Below are 15261 nucleotides of genomic sequence, written 5' to 3'. Positions count from 1 at the left end.
CATAGGTGTATTTTGTGAGCTGCTGCTAGGTCATGAAAAATATTTTTTTAATTCATTGTATACTTTTGGAAATAATTGCTCCAAAAGTTAAAATCATTGATTATTCTTATGGCTATTTTTAATTATTAGTAATAATATACAAATTTATATGTTGAAAGACACATCTTCTAATCAGCTACTTTAATCGTAGGTACTAGAATCGTACGAATTATCCTTTTCATATTAATTTGAAATATATTTATTAAATTATATTGCCTGTACAAAATTTACCAAATGTTTACCCACGCTTTTTAGAGCTGATATAAAATTATTACTTCACTAAATTACCCAACCGTATTTTTCACGAAAACAAGATGTTATATAAAAATATCAGCCAGTTTATAACATCACAATTTAGCTTCAGATCAGCTTCCAACAGTTCAAACCGATGCAAAGCCGGCCCGTAAACACAAGGCGATGACAGACCCAACACAGCAGCCGTAATTACCAGATCTTTACTTAAACAAAACAAAATACTTGTAATCTTCATGCCAATACAATACAGATAAAAATAAACCCTAAGGCTCAAGCCATAGAGACGCTTGCTAGCAACGAGTAATAAAAGCAAATCTTCCTCGAGTGGGATGTTCAATAGAATCTTTAAAGCCAACGCAGCTATTATTAGGTGCGAGCGTGATTATTTGACAGTTTGAAAACGTTTACAGATTGTAGGTACTTACAGCAACACTATTGACTGACCTTATGTGAACCTTATGTGTTTGGGATAAGGTTTAAGAATTGTTAGTCAACACTGTGGATATTGCAAGGCAATGTGGCTTCCCGCTTTTGAGGTAAACAGTGTTTTGTGGCCTCCGCTGAGAAACGCGGTGGTTCGCAGCGTTCTCATAAAGATTACAGATAAGGGTATCCGTTACATAAATAAACCTTAAACATAATTTATTTTATTTATAAAACATTACAAAATTTGCAATCACATTAATCATTCGAGAGATATAAATTGCCGCAGATAACAGAATATTGTAAATGAATGGATAATTATAAGTGCCAGTTGCACCATCCGCACTTGACAGACTGATCGTGATCAACGTCACCCAGCGCGCCGCGGCGCTTTACTATGAAACTCTCCATACAATAAAATTTAGCCAACTCTTTAACCATGACAAACAGTTTGGTGCAACCGACTCTAAGACTTCTAAGCTGCTCTTTAGGTATATACTTAATTTCTAGTCAGACTTAAAAATCGCATTCGCATCAGACAAACAACTAAAAACCACACTTAAATTATATTACACATGTTTCAATTAAACGAGGCTAATTGAGAATACCTACCTAAAATTATCTCTTACTTCATAGAATTTTGGGAGTTAACGAAATTAAAGTTAAACAGGTTGACATTGATTTGACAAAATTTAAACTAATCTAACTTAATCGGTTTCAATGCACAAAATATGGAAAAGGGCATTACGTATCCACTTTAATTAATAAATATCATTCTATCTGTCCGTAAGACACGAACAACAAAGTACACCAAATAAATAACATATTACATATTTTTATAATCCATCAGGACTTAATCTTCCCTCACTCCACTTCGCGTATCCTTCACACAACTGCAACAGCGCCGAAAACAGCTCCTCCGGCGGCAACTCCACATTCCTCAGCCTCCTCACTTCTCTACTCTCCCTCTTCCTCCTTCCGTAGCTCGCGAACTGGTTCTGTGGTCTCTTCTTTATCCCCGCGCTTAACACAAACGTCTGCGGCGTCGGCGCCGTTGGAGTCGGAAACGGATACTGCTGCTTAGCCTTCACAGCTTGAACTATAAGGCAAAGCAGATAACCCCCGAAAGCCAGGAAAGCCAACGTCGTCACAGACATTGAGAATAAATGGCTGATCTTACTTTCCTTCTTATGCTCAATCTCTTCGTAATCTCCTCTCTTTATCGGCGGTCCTTTCACAGCCATAGCCTGAGCCCCAAACCGCTCCAAATATGAAGGCTTTGGCGCCATAGTAACATTCTCATAACGCGCCGTGACCATATCTTGTAGCGACGTCTTCAGCCTCAATAGTTTGTCTAAAGGCAGCTCGTTCAGAAATTGTATTTCCTCCGTGGTGAAATCGGCTGAAACTTGCGTGACGATTATCAGTAGGAGTGGAAACATTTTTCCAGACACTTGCCTTAGTGGTTGGGCATGGAATGAGCAGTTTGAGACAGTTCGCTATTACCGTGGTCTGCTAAGCACGACAATCTAGCGGTCACGGCAAACAGGTCATGTGGAGATGACAAATGTATCTGTGCTAACTAACAGTGTCTTATCTTAAGACACATATTCATCTCTAAGACATCCTAACCTGGTAAACTAAATCTAATTTTCTAATTTGTAGTGTGAGGTTGTTGTTTGTCTTAACGGATTAGAAAACCAAGACGTAGGTAGGTAATTCTTAAAAAAATATATATTAATTCCAACAAACATTAATCGACCGAGCGAAGTGGAGTCATGGCCAAGTTGGCTTGCACTTTTCATGTTGTTAAGTTGTTAGATGATATCCTGATGAGTAACCTCTAACCAATGTTCATGGAATTTAGCAGGAAAGTAGTTCAGATAAATGCCATTATTAGGAATTTGAGAATAACCCGCCTAGAGGTTTGGAGATAAAGGGATCAAAACGTATGTATAATTTTTTCAGTTAGCGTAAAAAGTAAAAGCTATGACACCTTTACGTTGTAACAAACATTCGTACTTTTTTGGGCCTTAATTATGCGCCTTACGCCAGGCATTTGAGCCATATCAGCTAATGAACTCGTGGAGTTGTTTACTTTATTCTCGCATTCTCGCGCAATAAATTCCTAATTCAAACCGTTTTCTTTTTCAATGGCTAAGGTGCTAGGGTAAAAGGATAGTGCTAGAGTTTGTCTAACTCTGCACTGACTATGGCATGCTAGTGTGAAAGTGCCATAATAAATGTCATATTTAAATATGTAGGTATAAATTTTGCATTTATAAAGTTTGTGGCTAATTAACTAGCTTGTTTCAACTCAACTCCGAGCTGAGGGCTATACTTTCAACAATGACGAGGTTCTGACAGTCTTATTGATTATTTTTTGTCTTCGGATGTATTTAATATCTACCTGCCGAGATACGGAACACCTCAATTTAGGTAGATACCTAGGAATGTTAGGCAATGATGTCCCAATCCCAACACTTTAATATCGCTGATGAAAGTGTTGGAAGGCCGATGTTCTATTGTTTGTCTTTGTTTCATTTTCTTTGTATTTCGTTATATACAGCATGTTATACTCGTGACACTTTAATTTTTTACACAATAATAACATTTTGTAGGTTGTGATAAGTACTTATACCTACTATAAATACTGTCTATAGAGATGAAATATATTCTAAAATGCCTATTCTTATTCTAAAATAAGTTAAAAAATTATATTTCTCTTGAACGCTCTGTTTAACTACTTAGTAATAACTAATTACTCAAACTCAAATCAACTTATAAAAATATAAGTGAGGCGCGAGAATACCAGTAACGCCATCTATTAGCAGCGGCAAAATTAACTACAACACGCTCCTTTTGTTTACAACACGGCATTATTAACCTAATACCTAACTATCAATAATTATGTGAATTTCCTCAAATCACACATCCACAAATATGTATTTAGTTTTTATTATATGAAACTACATCCTATATAGCCTTTAAAATAATTGGTCGCATGCTCTGCTACTCGCGCGCATTAGCTCAACAAGCGAAGCATATCGCAAGCGCAGTGACACACTAGTTCTTCTAGATCTCTCGAGATGGCAGCACGCGTGTGTATGTTGCTTTTGGTGCTGAACGTGGTTTCAGGGCAAAGAAATGAAGGAATAATTGACCATTTGAGCAATGGGATGAAGTTTGCGAAGGATTTTCTTGGTAAGTTTTTTCTCTCATCTCATGTTGGAATCAAATATAAAATTAATATAATATAATAGTGGGGACTAGGCTCATGTAAAAACTTGTTGTTTAGTGCTTACCTATAACAGCGATAGGTATATATTATCTTTAATATTATAAATATATATTATGTAACATACAGTAAAAATAAGCACAGATTATGTGTTCGAAACTATTTACCCTTGTTTTAGGTACCCCCCTGTTTGAAAGATACTTAATTTATGTAACTTACAATTTTAATACAGCAGCAAATTTGATTTAAATCTGAAAAAGTTCTGTTTATCAATATTTTGTACTGTCATTGAAATTATTGGAAATTGTAGAGGCTGAAAGAACCCGTATCTTTAAACTAAGCGTACGGGATCCATAATCAACAAGTAATATTACGATGTAACCAATTAGCATTAGGTAGGTACTAATGGCCTAAATTTATGATCTATTTTGTTTTAAAGCTTGCTTTATGGGAATTTGAGTAGGAGATGTATCATGAATTACCTCACCGAATTTAGAACTACTGCTGCACTACCTATGTATTCGATTCTAATTGTCACTTTTCTTTACTTCCCTTCCAGGTTCAGAGTCAATAGCATTAAAAGTCGCTGAATTCGTCGTCCGCGCATTCCAAAACGCCAACCCTCCGCAAATAAACCGACGCAAACCCCTAGAGGGTTATGAAGATGAAACAGAAAACTTTGCGCAGGAAAATAGACCTTATTCTAATGTTGAAGAAGCTCCAAGTCCTATGGCGCCGCTGAAGAATTTGGTGAGGCTGTTTGGACTGCAGCCCAATCAAATTAGTGCAGTGGCTGTAAATGCTTTGGTTTTTGTTGCACAAATGGTAAGTAATATATTACTCGTGTATTGATAATTATCAAAGATGTATAGAAGTTCCAGATTACTTTAAAGTGTCCTCTCTCTGAGTATGACTTACTTATACACGAGAAGATAACAGACATCAGAAGTTTTTTCGCCAAGTAAATATTTCTGTAACTTCATCGGACAAAAAGCAATTTAAGATCAGACTAATGTCAACCAATTTACCTTACTCTGACTGCCTTGCTGTGAGCCATTCGCCATCTAGTGAAACAGCTAATATGTTGTCTACGAATACGAACTCGTCTTGTACTTTACACGTCCATTATTCAGGGGCTACCGCAAACACCGAAATTCGCATATTGCAGGCATCTTTCTCTTTTACTCCAATTAAGGCGTAATTAATCTGCTATTAGAGAAAGATGCCCGCAATTTGCAAACTGCGGCGTTCGAGGTAGGCCCTCAGATGCCTGTGCTAAGCTAAACAAACGTTCGACATTCAATTTCAGATATCGACTTTCCTCTCCGGACCAAAAAGGCCTAACCGACCATACCGTTACGATGACACAACCCAATGGATCCTGAACAAAAACTCCCGAAAACTGCAGGACATTCTCGCTACAGCCAAGAACCAATCTCTCCCTGACTTGCTAGAAGACATCGTGGAAGAACAAAGCCAGGGCGAAGAAGCTAGTTGTATTAAACTTCTTGTCTGTAAAATAACTCCGTTTGTGGCCAAAATGCAGACTGCTGTATTTGGGGAAAGCAAAACGGACGACGGCGATAAAGTTCTAGGCGTAGATAGTATGTACCGCCATCTACCGACGAGTAATGAAATTGAGGACCGCAGCGCCATCTGTGAGCAGAAGCATCGAGATTGCGATTTAAATGAATGAACGAGAAGTTTAAATAATTCATGAAACAAAGTACAAAAGTCTACGCTGAAGATGATATTTAGGTATTATAAACCTAAGGTATTTAGGTAGTAAACTTTAAATAATTACGTAGTACATACATTATATTATGTAAGTAGCATTAACAATTTTTAATGACATGTTTGTTAGTTTGCTAAACAATTTCATTTACACCTGTGTGATAAGCAAGCCTTGTTATTCAAATATTTTAATTTTATTTTATTGATGTAGTTTTTAACAAAAGTGTTTTTTTTATATTTTTCTAAACGCCGTTTCAGCAAATCAGCATGTTGTCAAATGCACTCGTATTTCAGTACTTAGGACTAATACTACGAGCTACAACAGGACCTATAAACTTTAAAAAGTACTTAGTGCTGTAGTCATACACCGGAGTCACCGGGGTGGCTTGTGAATCCGCATCAGTGTAATATCGCGAGTACAGATGAGCAAGTTGCGGAAAGTTTCCATAAAATTCTATAAATTCTCGGAAATTTCATGAAACTTTCACTAGGAAATATGGGAAATTTAAATTTAAGTTTCAATTCTCATACAAAAATGTAAGAAACTTTCCGAATTTTCCTACGTTAAATTTCCGAAACTATTCGCAATTTTGGAAAGTTTCCTTAGGAACATCATTAATCGCGAGGCGACAAAAGTGGGGCTGTCCAAAAATTTAATTACGTAAGGATAGAGCATCGACCGGACATCGTCGGATTGCTCTCGTAATTCGTTGCGCAACACATGTGCGAGACGGCGTGGCGTGCGAACTGCGCTTGCGATCATTAATTATTATTTTAAAACAGTGGTTAACCTTTCAGTTGTAAGGGGCCTGTTGAAAAAGAAATGCCAGGACCACCAGGAAATAACTTCCACAGTTGATGGTCCCTGATAGGCTATGTAGAATAAAGTCAACTAAGGGTTGTCATGTTTATAAGCTCCCAGGTATAGATTTGCGAGCTGGGGAAGTTTCAAAAAATCTGGAATAGTTCTCGGAAATTTCACAGGAGACGAACTAACTTTCATTTTGGAAATGAAGAATTTTAATTGCTATAAAAAATATCAGAAGTTTCCGAAATTTTCCAAGTGTAAACGAAATTTTGGAAACTGCGACGGCACATCAGTACTCCCAGGGATGCACATAGGTACCTATTACTTGCTATTACCATAGAGAAATATAGTAAGACAAGAGTGCTCACTCCATACATCAGTTCAGACTATTAATTTCAGTGTCTACATCTAGCATCGAGTAGCGGAACTATCAGTACTGCTACTTGACAATAGATGTAGCACCTACCGGAAAGTCTTATCTCAACAGCATAAGACTTTCCGGTCGGTGCTACATCTATTGTCAAGTAGTAGTACTGATAGTTCCGCTACTCGATGCTAGATGCTAATAGTCTTTTTGGTACTAAAACTGATGTATGGAGTGAGCACTCTATGTATTTTTTTCTCTATGCTATTACCTAAGAACCACGCGACGTTTCAAAGCGACGTGTCAGCGCCATCTAGCGGAACCAAGTGAGTTGTACTTACTGCCGGTGGAGCCATGGAGGCACTGACTTAATATAAAAGAAATAGACACACAAAGCAGAACAAAAACGTCAAGAAATGTGGATCCCAATGACGTTTCGCACCATTTGCATTGATGATAAAAACGCTTACGTAAATTTTGAGTCAAGATAAATGTTTCGTACAGAAAAGAGCTTAATGTCGTAAGCATTAAGTGTCAAATTTGCAAACATAAGTACCAACACTGTTAAAAAATTTAGTCCGATGGCACTAAACGTAACGTATTTACGTCAAACAACGTCAAACGAGAATAATGAACGAATGGAGTCAATTTGGTACACTTTAATATGTATTACTGTACAGTAAAACCAATTGAAGTAATAAATAAAACAAATTTAATTTAATCGGGAGCTCAAATAAAATTAATTCGTGGTTCAAATTCAAACAAATTAAATTTTTAATTCGTAAGTATACGTCTTTAAATACTAATTTCCTTGAAATAAATTCTACTTATTAAATAACTGTGTATTTAAGATCTACATTTACTCATAGCACGGGTGCACGGGGAAATTTAGATACTGATTGGATTTTTTTTATAAAGTCTACCTATACTTTATAAAAAAAATCCTGTGGTTGTCACTGTGTTCCGACAGGTTTAGCATTTACAGTTAGTCGATATAAGCCCTTATTGGTGGTGTATATGTCGGAAACAGGGAAATGGGCCGAACACACAAGTGCCGTTTTGCCTTGTTTAAAACTGCATTACCCCTATCTCTTGCTATAATTAAATAGCAGTCCACTTTGCACGTCGCATAGGTTTTCTTGGAAATCTTCAATTTAAACATAATATTATTTCTTATGAATTCCATATAAAAAAAAAAAAAATATTGACCTCACATCGACTCATTAGAATTTTGTTCCTTGACATCCCTTCTTTGGTACTAACAAATTAATTTATTCAAAACCATAAAATTACCACCAGATTACATAAATTATGTAATGCTATCCAAAGAACTAACCGAAAGAAATACATTCCATTCTTTTTCCTTGCTTTATCATTGTTATTTTTACATATTTTAACGGCACATTTCGTAATTGTTGACAACTTCACATTTGAGCGTTTCAAACAAGACTAAACGAAAAAGTAATGCATGATCTGTTTTGACATCACTTTTGTGGGGCCATTTTTGGCGGCTGATTGGGTATCCAGTTCTTTATACTATATCAATGCATGGAGGTGAGAGTAATTTCGACAACTTGAAGAAAACTGGATAAAATGGTCGACGATGGCATAGCAAAAACCGAAAAGATACAACAAACATGGCTATAATCGATTACTAATTCACCGCTTGATGAATTGGATTTAAATTCGGATAATATATGTATTCACGTTTTGTGTAGCAAGAAAACCGATTTTGCTTAAGACAGTTACTTTACCCATTTAATTCCTTTACTTAATTTAACTAAGTTTACCTATAAATTTTAATTCCACTGCCAACTTGATTGAACTCTGATCTGATATTTATGATACGGTAGTTAAATTATTGGACCTCGAAATTGACCCAATGCAACTGTTACTTGGAAATATTTTTGACTAAACGCACTGGATTTATGTCCAGACTTACGGCCGTTTACGATTTACACTATTAATCAATGCAGCTATGCAGCTATTAGGCATATTATGCAGTATGCACTATCACTATGAATACTATGATACACATCACGGATTTATGATTTGATTCAAAGTTCTATAGATAGCCAATGTTAATCGCACGGCGGCGTGGTGCTGAGAAACTTCGTATAGGCAGGCGTGGACACTCCGCGATTTCGTCGCTTTGCTGGTAGCTAAAATTACATCCGTTCGGCCCCAATTTTGGGGAAAGCCATAAGCCGCGCGTGGCGCTGTCGCCACCTAGCGGCCATATCTGTGCTGATCGTAACAGACGCGTTTTGTTAGAGAGTGAGTCTTCTGTACTAAGTACTATTATTTATTCTGAGGTATAGGTACTTATGTTGTACCAACTCGTATCGTATCCATGTTGCGACGCGTTGATGTCTTTCATATGGATATTATGGACAATCAAAACAAAACTTTCACGTGCATTCTTACTTTGAATAAACTGTTTATAATTTAATTATGTAATTTAAATCTCACTGATTATACGTGTACATTACTTATGTCCTTAGGTATAATCTAGTCAACAACGTACAAAAATTGAAATATCGCGTCACAAAAAATACATTAGACCAGTTTAAGTTACTAATTTTAGATTAAGACGAAACAGGAGCTGAGATTTAAATATTTTAGGTAAATATACCTGTCTCGCTAACGGGAGCGGCTCCTAAAACTAGTGCGATAAGGACAAGGCGAAAAATCCTGCGTAAAAATCTCAAAAATCGAGGTTTCGTACTCGACTGTTTCCTCCTCCAAATCGTAACCAAATTTGGAAATCTAAATGATTATGAAATTTTCTGTGTCGGACCGTTTTGATTTTTTGGCTAATTGATATCAGTTTTGAATACCACGCCTTAAAAAACAAAAATATCAAAAAAAAGCAAAACGGTCCGACACAGATTTTGACAATATTATATAATCTGTGTTGAAAAAATTATTGCTCTAGCTTCAAAACCCACGGAGGAAACAGTCGAGTACGTTTGTATGGAGAAATGACCACTCCTGTTGGCTCTTAATCTTAATCATAATTGTAATAATCATAAGGAAAATTATAATTCGGCAGCGGGTTGTATTACATGGACGCGTATCCGTGTCGGCGGGGTCGACGGCCGCGTTCACTTTCTCGCGTTTTGGAGCCTGTGACACCGATATTATCTTAAAGTGGTATAGCTTTATTTGTTTCGATGGTTGAGTATTTTAGGAACTTACTCTTATTATTGAAAAGGTGATCAGATGGCAAGCAGCTCGTGGATGGTATCCGATCTTATAGAGAGTAGTGATATAGAGATATAGGGTAATTGTGTCTGTTTGCCGTCCAGTGCCTGTTTCCGTCCACTTGGCGGAGTTGCTACAAAGAATTGCGGAAAATTTGAATATAAACAAGCCTTCTCACACATGTTTGGATTTGTTGCAATCCATAATGTCTAAGCAATATTTTTACCAAAATAAAAGTGTTATTTGACAAATAGCGGCTTTAAAAAAAATTATGTAAGTGGCGGCATTGCATCCAGAGCTTGAAAACGTCATTTTGCAAGAAAAAAAAAGTGTTGGCGGCAAATGTTCACGGTAAGTTTATTAATTAATTTAACTAGTTTAAGTTACGTTATTGGCACATACTGCAACTTAAAAGTATAGTAAACGCAATTTTAAGTGTTTTTTATAGTTTTTTCATAATAATCTTTGATAAATTTAGTGGACGAGTACTGACATACTAATTTTGAAAAATATTTAGTTTCCGACCACACGGACGGTAACTGGAACAGCTAGGTGAGTATTTGTTATGATCGTTTTACTTCAAAAGACTTATAAACTACTATATATTTTCTCTTAAAATGATGTTTCTTGCTTATAAGATTATACATTTTAGTTTTCGTCCACGATTTTGTCAGTGTTGCTTGATTAAAATCATGTTTAAAATACGTGGTCGAAAACTAAAAATAGCTTTAAATATTGTTTCAGTTTCCGTCCATGTACTATGAGTGGTGTAGACGAGATTTATTATTACATGATTACTGAGGGCGAAAATAGCAATTCGTGGATGAGTTTCGATTTTGTTCGACGAAATGAAAGAATTGAACTGAGTCCGACAATGAGACGATTCCACGAATTGCTATTCCCACCGGAGCATAGTGGTTTGCCCCAAATATGCGAGGAAATAAGTTAAAATAGGCAATTAATTATTTAAGCATCAAGCATTACTCGAATCTTAATATAAAAAATGTCAAATCTTACGATTTTCCCTCCTTAATATCTCGCGCACGAGTGTGGAGCGGGCTTTAAAATAATTGAAATGTCTATGATTATTAAGCAGTATTTACACGATGTTACAAAATAGTCCTGCAAGAATGAGACATATAATTGTCTCCCTATCTCGCTCTATATCCTACAGCATGAACTGATAGCTGTACCAGGCCGTGTGGATGCTGGTTTAATAAGTATCTGTTTTTCGCTCTCACTTAAGCCCCACATTCACACTCCTACCTTGTAGGCCGCCTCGTAGTCCGCCTCGTTGGGTAGGATTGTGTATGGGGGTTGTAGACTACGAGCCGTCCTACCGTTTAGCCGTTTGTAGGACGGCTCGTAGTCCACAACCCCCATACACAATCCTACCCAACGAGGCGGACTACGAGGCGGCCTACACGGTAGGAGTGTGAATGTGGGGCTTTATAAAACTGCGTCCTTAAAAGCCATCTCTTTCTCGCTCTCACTCATGGGTGCGGTTGTCTGTTACACGGCTTTAATGGACGTACATACGGCGGATCACCTTACACACGATCGAACGTGCGCCGGACCGCAAAGTCACGGTCCGGGCGTCTGTAAGGCCAAGCGCGCACCACGATTTTAATTTTTGCGAGACGATTTTAGAATCGCGCTGTAATTTATCGCAGAAAATTGACTGCGCGCACTGCGATGAAAAGTCGACGATTTGTTCATTCTCGACATGGATTTCGTACCAGTCGCCAGGCGTGAAACAATATGCAATCGCTGTATGACTGAGTATTTATACCACAAAGGTGATCTCCTTCTATTTCTATAATTAAACGGTCAACATCTAGCGTCTCATCTTGTGACTCCATTGGAGAAGCAGGTTCCGATATGTTGACTCTTGGAGAGCGAAATGCCGACTGAGGTCCGGGGTGCGATTTTATTATCGCAGTGCGCGCGGGGCCATACAACTCCGTATGCTGCAATTCACTTTGTGACAATGGCGTCGCGAGCAGTTGCGGAAAAATGTGACAAATCACAATTTTAAAATCGCTGCGATTTTTTTGTCGCATATGCAAAACAAAACTAAGTCGGTACTAGTAACGTACATAGCTTAAAAATAAATGATTCCTTATTATATTGATATTATATATTATAAATGCGAATGTAACACTGTTTGTCGGTCTGAGTCCTGAGGAAGGAAATATATATAAATATTTATCACGAAAATAACCATTCTACGCGGTCGAAGTCACGGGCAGAAGCTAGTAACTAACTAAGAATTATCTATATAACATAAAAACAAAAAATAAAGATAGATATAATTGATTTTCAATGCAATAATGCACCCTACAGTACTTTTTCATACAGTGGACGAAAACTGACTCATACGTGGACGAAAAGTAGCTCACAGGCGGACGGAAACTGAAATAACCCTACTTTTTCAAAATATATTTTTTATAAAATAAACCGTAAATATTATTTAAGGTCACGTAATATTAACCTAAAATAGACAATATGAGCAATACAAACAAATATAGCACATTTAAGTAAGACTACTTAAATATTTTTTTTTAGCATTTCAAAGTAGACATCTCCTATAATTGGACGGTATCTGACACAATTACCCTATATGACACCGTAAGATTGTGAACCCGTTAGTTTATAATCTAACGTAGGTTATGTTAGGTTAGTTTATAATCTCCCTACCGTCAGTTTATAATTTAACTAGCGAGATTATAATCTGACGAGTTAAAAATCATTTATTTACAAACAAGATATATACAGTGTATTAGTAAAAGAAATTAAAAACTAGCTTAAATCTGACGAGTATTTACAATTTTACGGTGACATATATATAGGTACCTGCGTTTTTACTACTTACTTATGTAGTATCTTGTAAGTATTTATAGTAATTGGAAAAATTACTTATAAATACCGCGTACTATTGTAATGCATTCAACATTTGTTTATTAGTAGTTTGGTAGTAAAACGTGTGACAAAGCTATAGTTATTTGAAAGATATGGAAATAAGTATTTAAGTTCATATAACCGGGTTAAACACACCTGTAAAAAGTTAATATTAGTTAAATAAACCTTCATAAATTTAAACATTCAATTTGAACTTTAGGTTTTGGCATTGAATAGGTTAGCTATATCAAATCAATGTAAATATGTAGATCGGACAAGATGGAAACTTAGAAAATCCAACTTTCTCCCAAAAACTTGGGTATTATCGTGAAGGTGCAACGGTATTTCCCGCCAGAATAACTTTTCACTTGGGAATAACGGACTTAAGAAAAATAAAGAAGAAAGAAATGAAAAAAAAAAAGATTAAGGGGTTAAATAATGGAAAAAAGTTAAATGCTAACCTTTAAGGATTCTTGGCATCCTTTAAATCTAAACCATGTCATACCAACTGACCAATGGTCAGCATTTTCACATTGACATATTAGGTCTATAATATCTGGGAGACCGAGCTTTGCTCGGAAAACATATAAAAACTCGAAAATGCGCGTTTTCCCAGAGATAAAGCCTAGCTAGATCGATCTTTCGCCCCCAAAAACCCCCATATAGCAAATTTCATCGAAATCGTTAGAGCCGTTCCCGAGATCCCCGAAATATATATACATATAAATAAATAAATAAATATGCAAGAATTGCTCGTTTAAAGGTATTAGATAGATAGATAAGTACAAATGGGCAATGGACCCTCATACATAGGTATCCATTAGGTCATAAATCATATCCATGTGCAATTACTTTCATAGTGCCCGAAGCTAGACCGGTTAGCAAAACAAACTGTCAATATTCACGTACCCGTACAAAAATCGAAATAAACAAACGATCGACGCGAATTAGCAAAATGTCAATAATCGATGTTGCATAATGTGTGACGCAATAATTAGATAATGGGTCTCCGACGGCGCGATTCGGAAAATGAATAAGAGATTCACTAGATATGATATAGTAAAGATATGTGACGTTCCACGGCAAAAGGTATCATTGCCCCGGCTGAATATTGGAGCGGCGTTAATAATAGCGTAAGCCCCAGCCGCCATAAGGTACCTTTTGCCGTGGAACGTCACATATCTTTACTATTTCATATCTAGTGAATCACTAATTCATTTCCCGAATCGCGCCGTGAGCGGCGTTGCGTAAGTATTTATATGAGGAAAGTCCAGTGGCCTGCCTGGAGGTCAATCTCCGGAAATGCTCCTTTCGCTCTCCAGACTCCAGAGGAACGACCGCGTTAACGGGTCACGGCTATAACCGCTAATTTCACAAAGTTTAAATAAGTAGGTAGGTATGTCTACTTACCTAATCTTATCGCAGGCAGGCCACTGGCTGCCTGGAGGTCAATCTCCGGAAATGCTCCTTTCGCTCTCCAGACTCCGAGGAACGACCGCGTTAACGGGTCACGGCTATAACCCTTAATTTCACAAAGTTTAAATAAGTAGGTAGGTATGTCTACTTACCTAATCTTATCGCTCTATTTATTGCTATAGTATATTGAAGTGCCTGAAATGGAGTTTAAAGAAAGACGAATTTCAAAAGTGTTCAGTACGAAACAAACGAAGGCCAGCCATAGAGGATCCAGTTTCGAAAAAAATAATCGATATTTGCCTGTCTGTCCCTCGAATTACAATTTTGAAGTTTAGAGTCGATTTTCGCTGTAGGCTCTGATGTTTAGCCAAGAACTCATAATTTTTATTTCACATTTAAGTAATGGGGTAAGTAATATAAGTAGATATCGAGTTAATACACCTTTTTCATCTTTGCGTGATAATAAGATAAAAAAAAACCTCTGAATCAAATTTAAATTAGAACAACACATGTAAAAGCATAATTTTACCTAACACAAAATACAATCATGGATATAATGAAATTAAACAAACAATTACCCGTTTCTAATAAGCATTAGAACTGTAATTTATTTAGAATTTAGGACACGAATGATATCAATCAACAGCCATCTCCTTATTTAACCTAATCAACTTTTACATGGGAAAACCATGCGCTACGGAAAACCCAATACTTATGTTATTCTTATCACGAGCTAATAAGGTGTATATTTCATTGCTGTAACGGCAATACCAGCTTTGCTAAAGGTATGTCCAGCACGATATACTGGCAAGTCCATTTAGTCTTGACCCCTAGACTTTGTAAGGAACAGTTGAAGATGTAAACGAAACAGCGGAT

The 15261-nt window shown here is 36.7% G+C and overlaps 2 protein-coding genes across 2 annotated transcripts; one reads left to right on the top strand and one right to left on the bottom strand.

Moving 5' to 3' along the window:
• Positions 1–1553: 1553 nt before the first annotated feature.
• LOC134653643 (uncharacterized) lies at positions 1554–2361 on the bottom strand. The gene has a single exon (XM_063509037.1). It carries the CDS (start codon positions 2157–2159, stop codon positions 1554–1556), a length of 606 nt encoding a protein of 201 aa, XP_063365107.1. The 5' UTR covers positions 2160–2361.
• Positions 2362–3678: 1317 nt separating this feature from the next.
• LOC134653274 (uncharacterized) lies at positions 3679–5660 on the top strand. Its single transcript, XM_063508599.1, has 3 exons — positions 3679–3921; positions 4515–4780; positions 5265–5660. Exons 1-3 carry the CDS (start codon positions 3807–3809, stop codon positions 5649–5651), a joined length of 768 nt encoding a protein of 255 aa, XP_063364669.1. The 5' UTR covers positions 3679–3806; the 3' UTR covers positions 5652–5660.
• Positions 5661–15261: the final 9601 nt, after the last annotated feature.

The sequence above is a fragment of the Cydia amplana genome, chromosome 13 (genome assembly GCF_948474715.1).
Source record: "Cydia amplana chromosome 13, ilCydAmpl1.1, whole genome shotgun sequence".
NCBI lineage: Eukaryota > Metazoa > Arthropoda > Insecta > Lepidoptera > Tortricidae > Cydia > Cydia amplana.
Note: the sequence above shows the minus strand (reverse complement) of the source record. Positions and strands in the feature narration are given on the sequence as shown.

Coding starts and splice junctions, on each gene's coding strand:
- LOC134653274 (XM_063508599.1), top strand. CDS start 3,807: ATGGCAGCACGCGTGTGTATGTTGCTTTTGGTGCTGAACGTGGTTTCA. Junction 3,922..4,514: donor GTTTGCGAAGGATTTTCTTG/GTAAGTTTTTTC, acceptor CTTCCCTTCCAG/GTTCAGAGTCAATAGCATTA. Junction 4,781..5,264: donor TGGTTTTTGTTGCACAAATG/GTAAGTAATATA, acceptor ATTCAATTTCAG/ATATCGACTTTCCTCTCCGG.
- LOC134653643 (XM_063509037.1), bottom strand. CDS start 2,159: ATGTTTCCACTCCTACTGATAATCGTCACGCAAGTTTCAGCCGATTTC.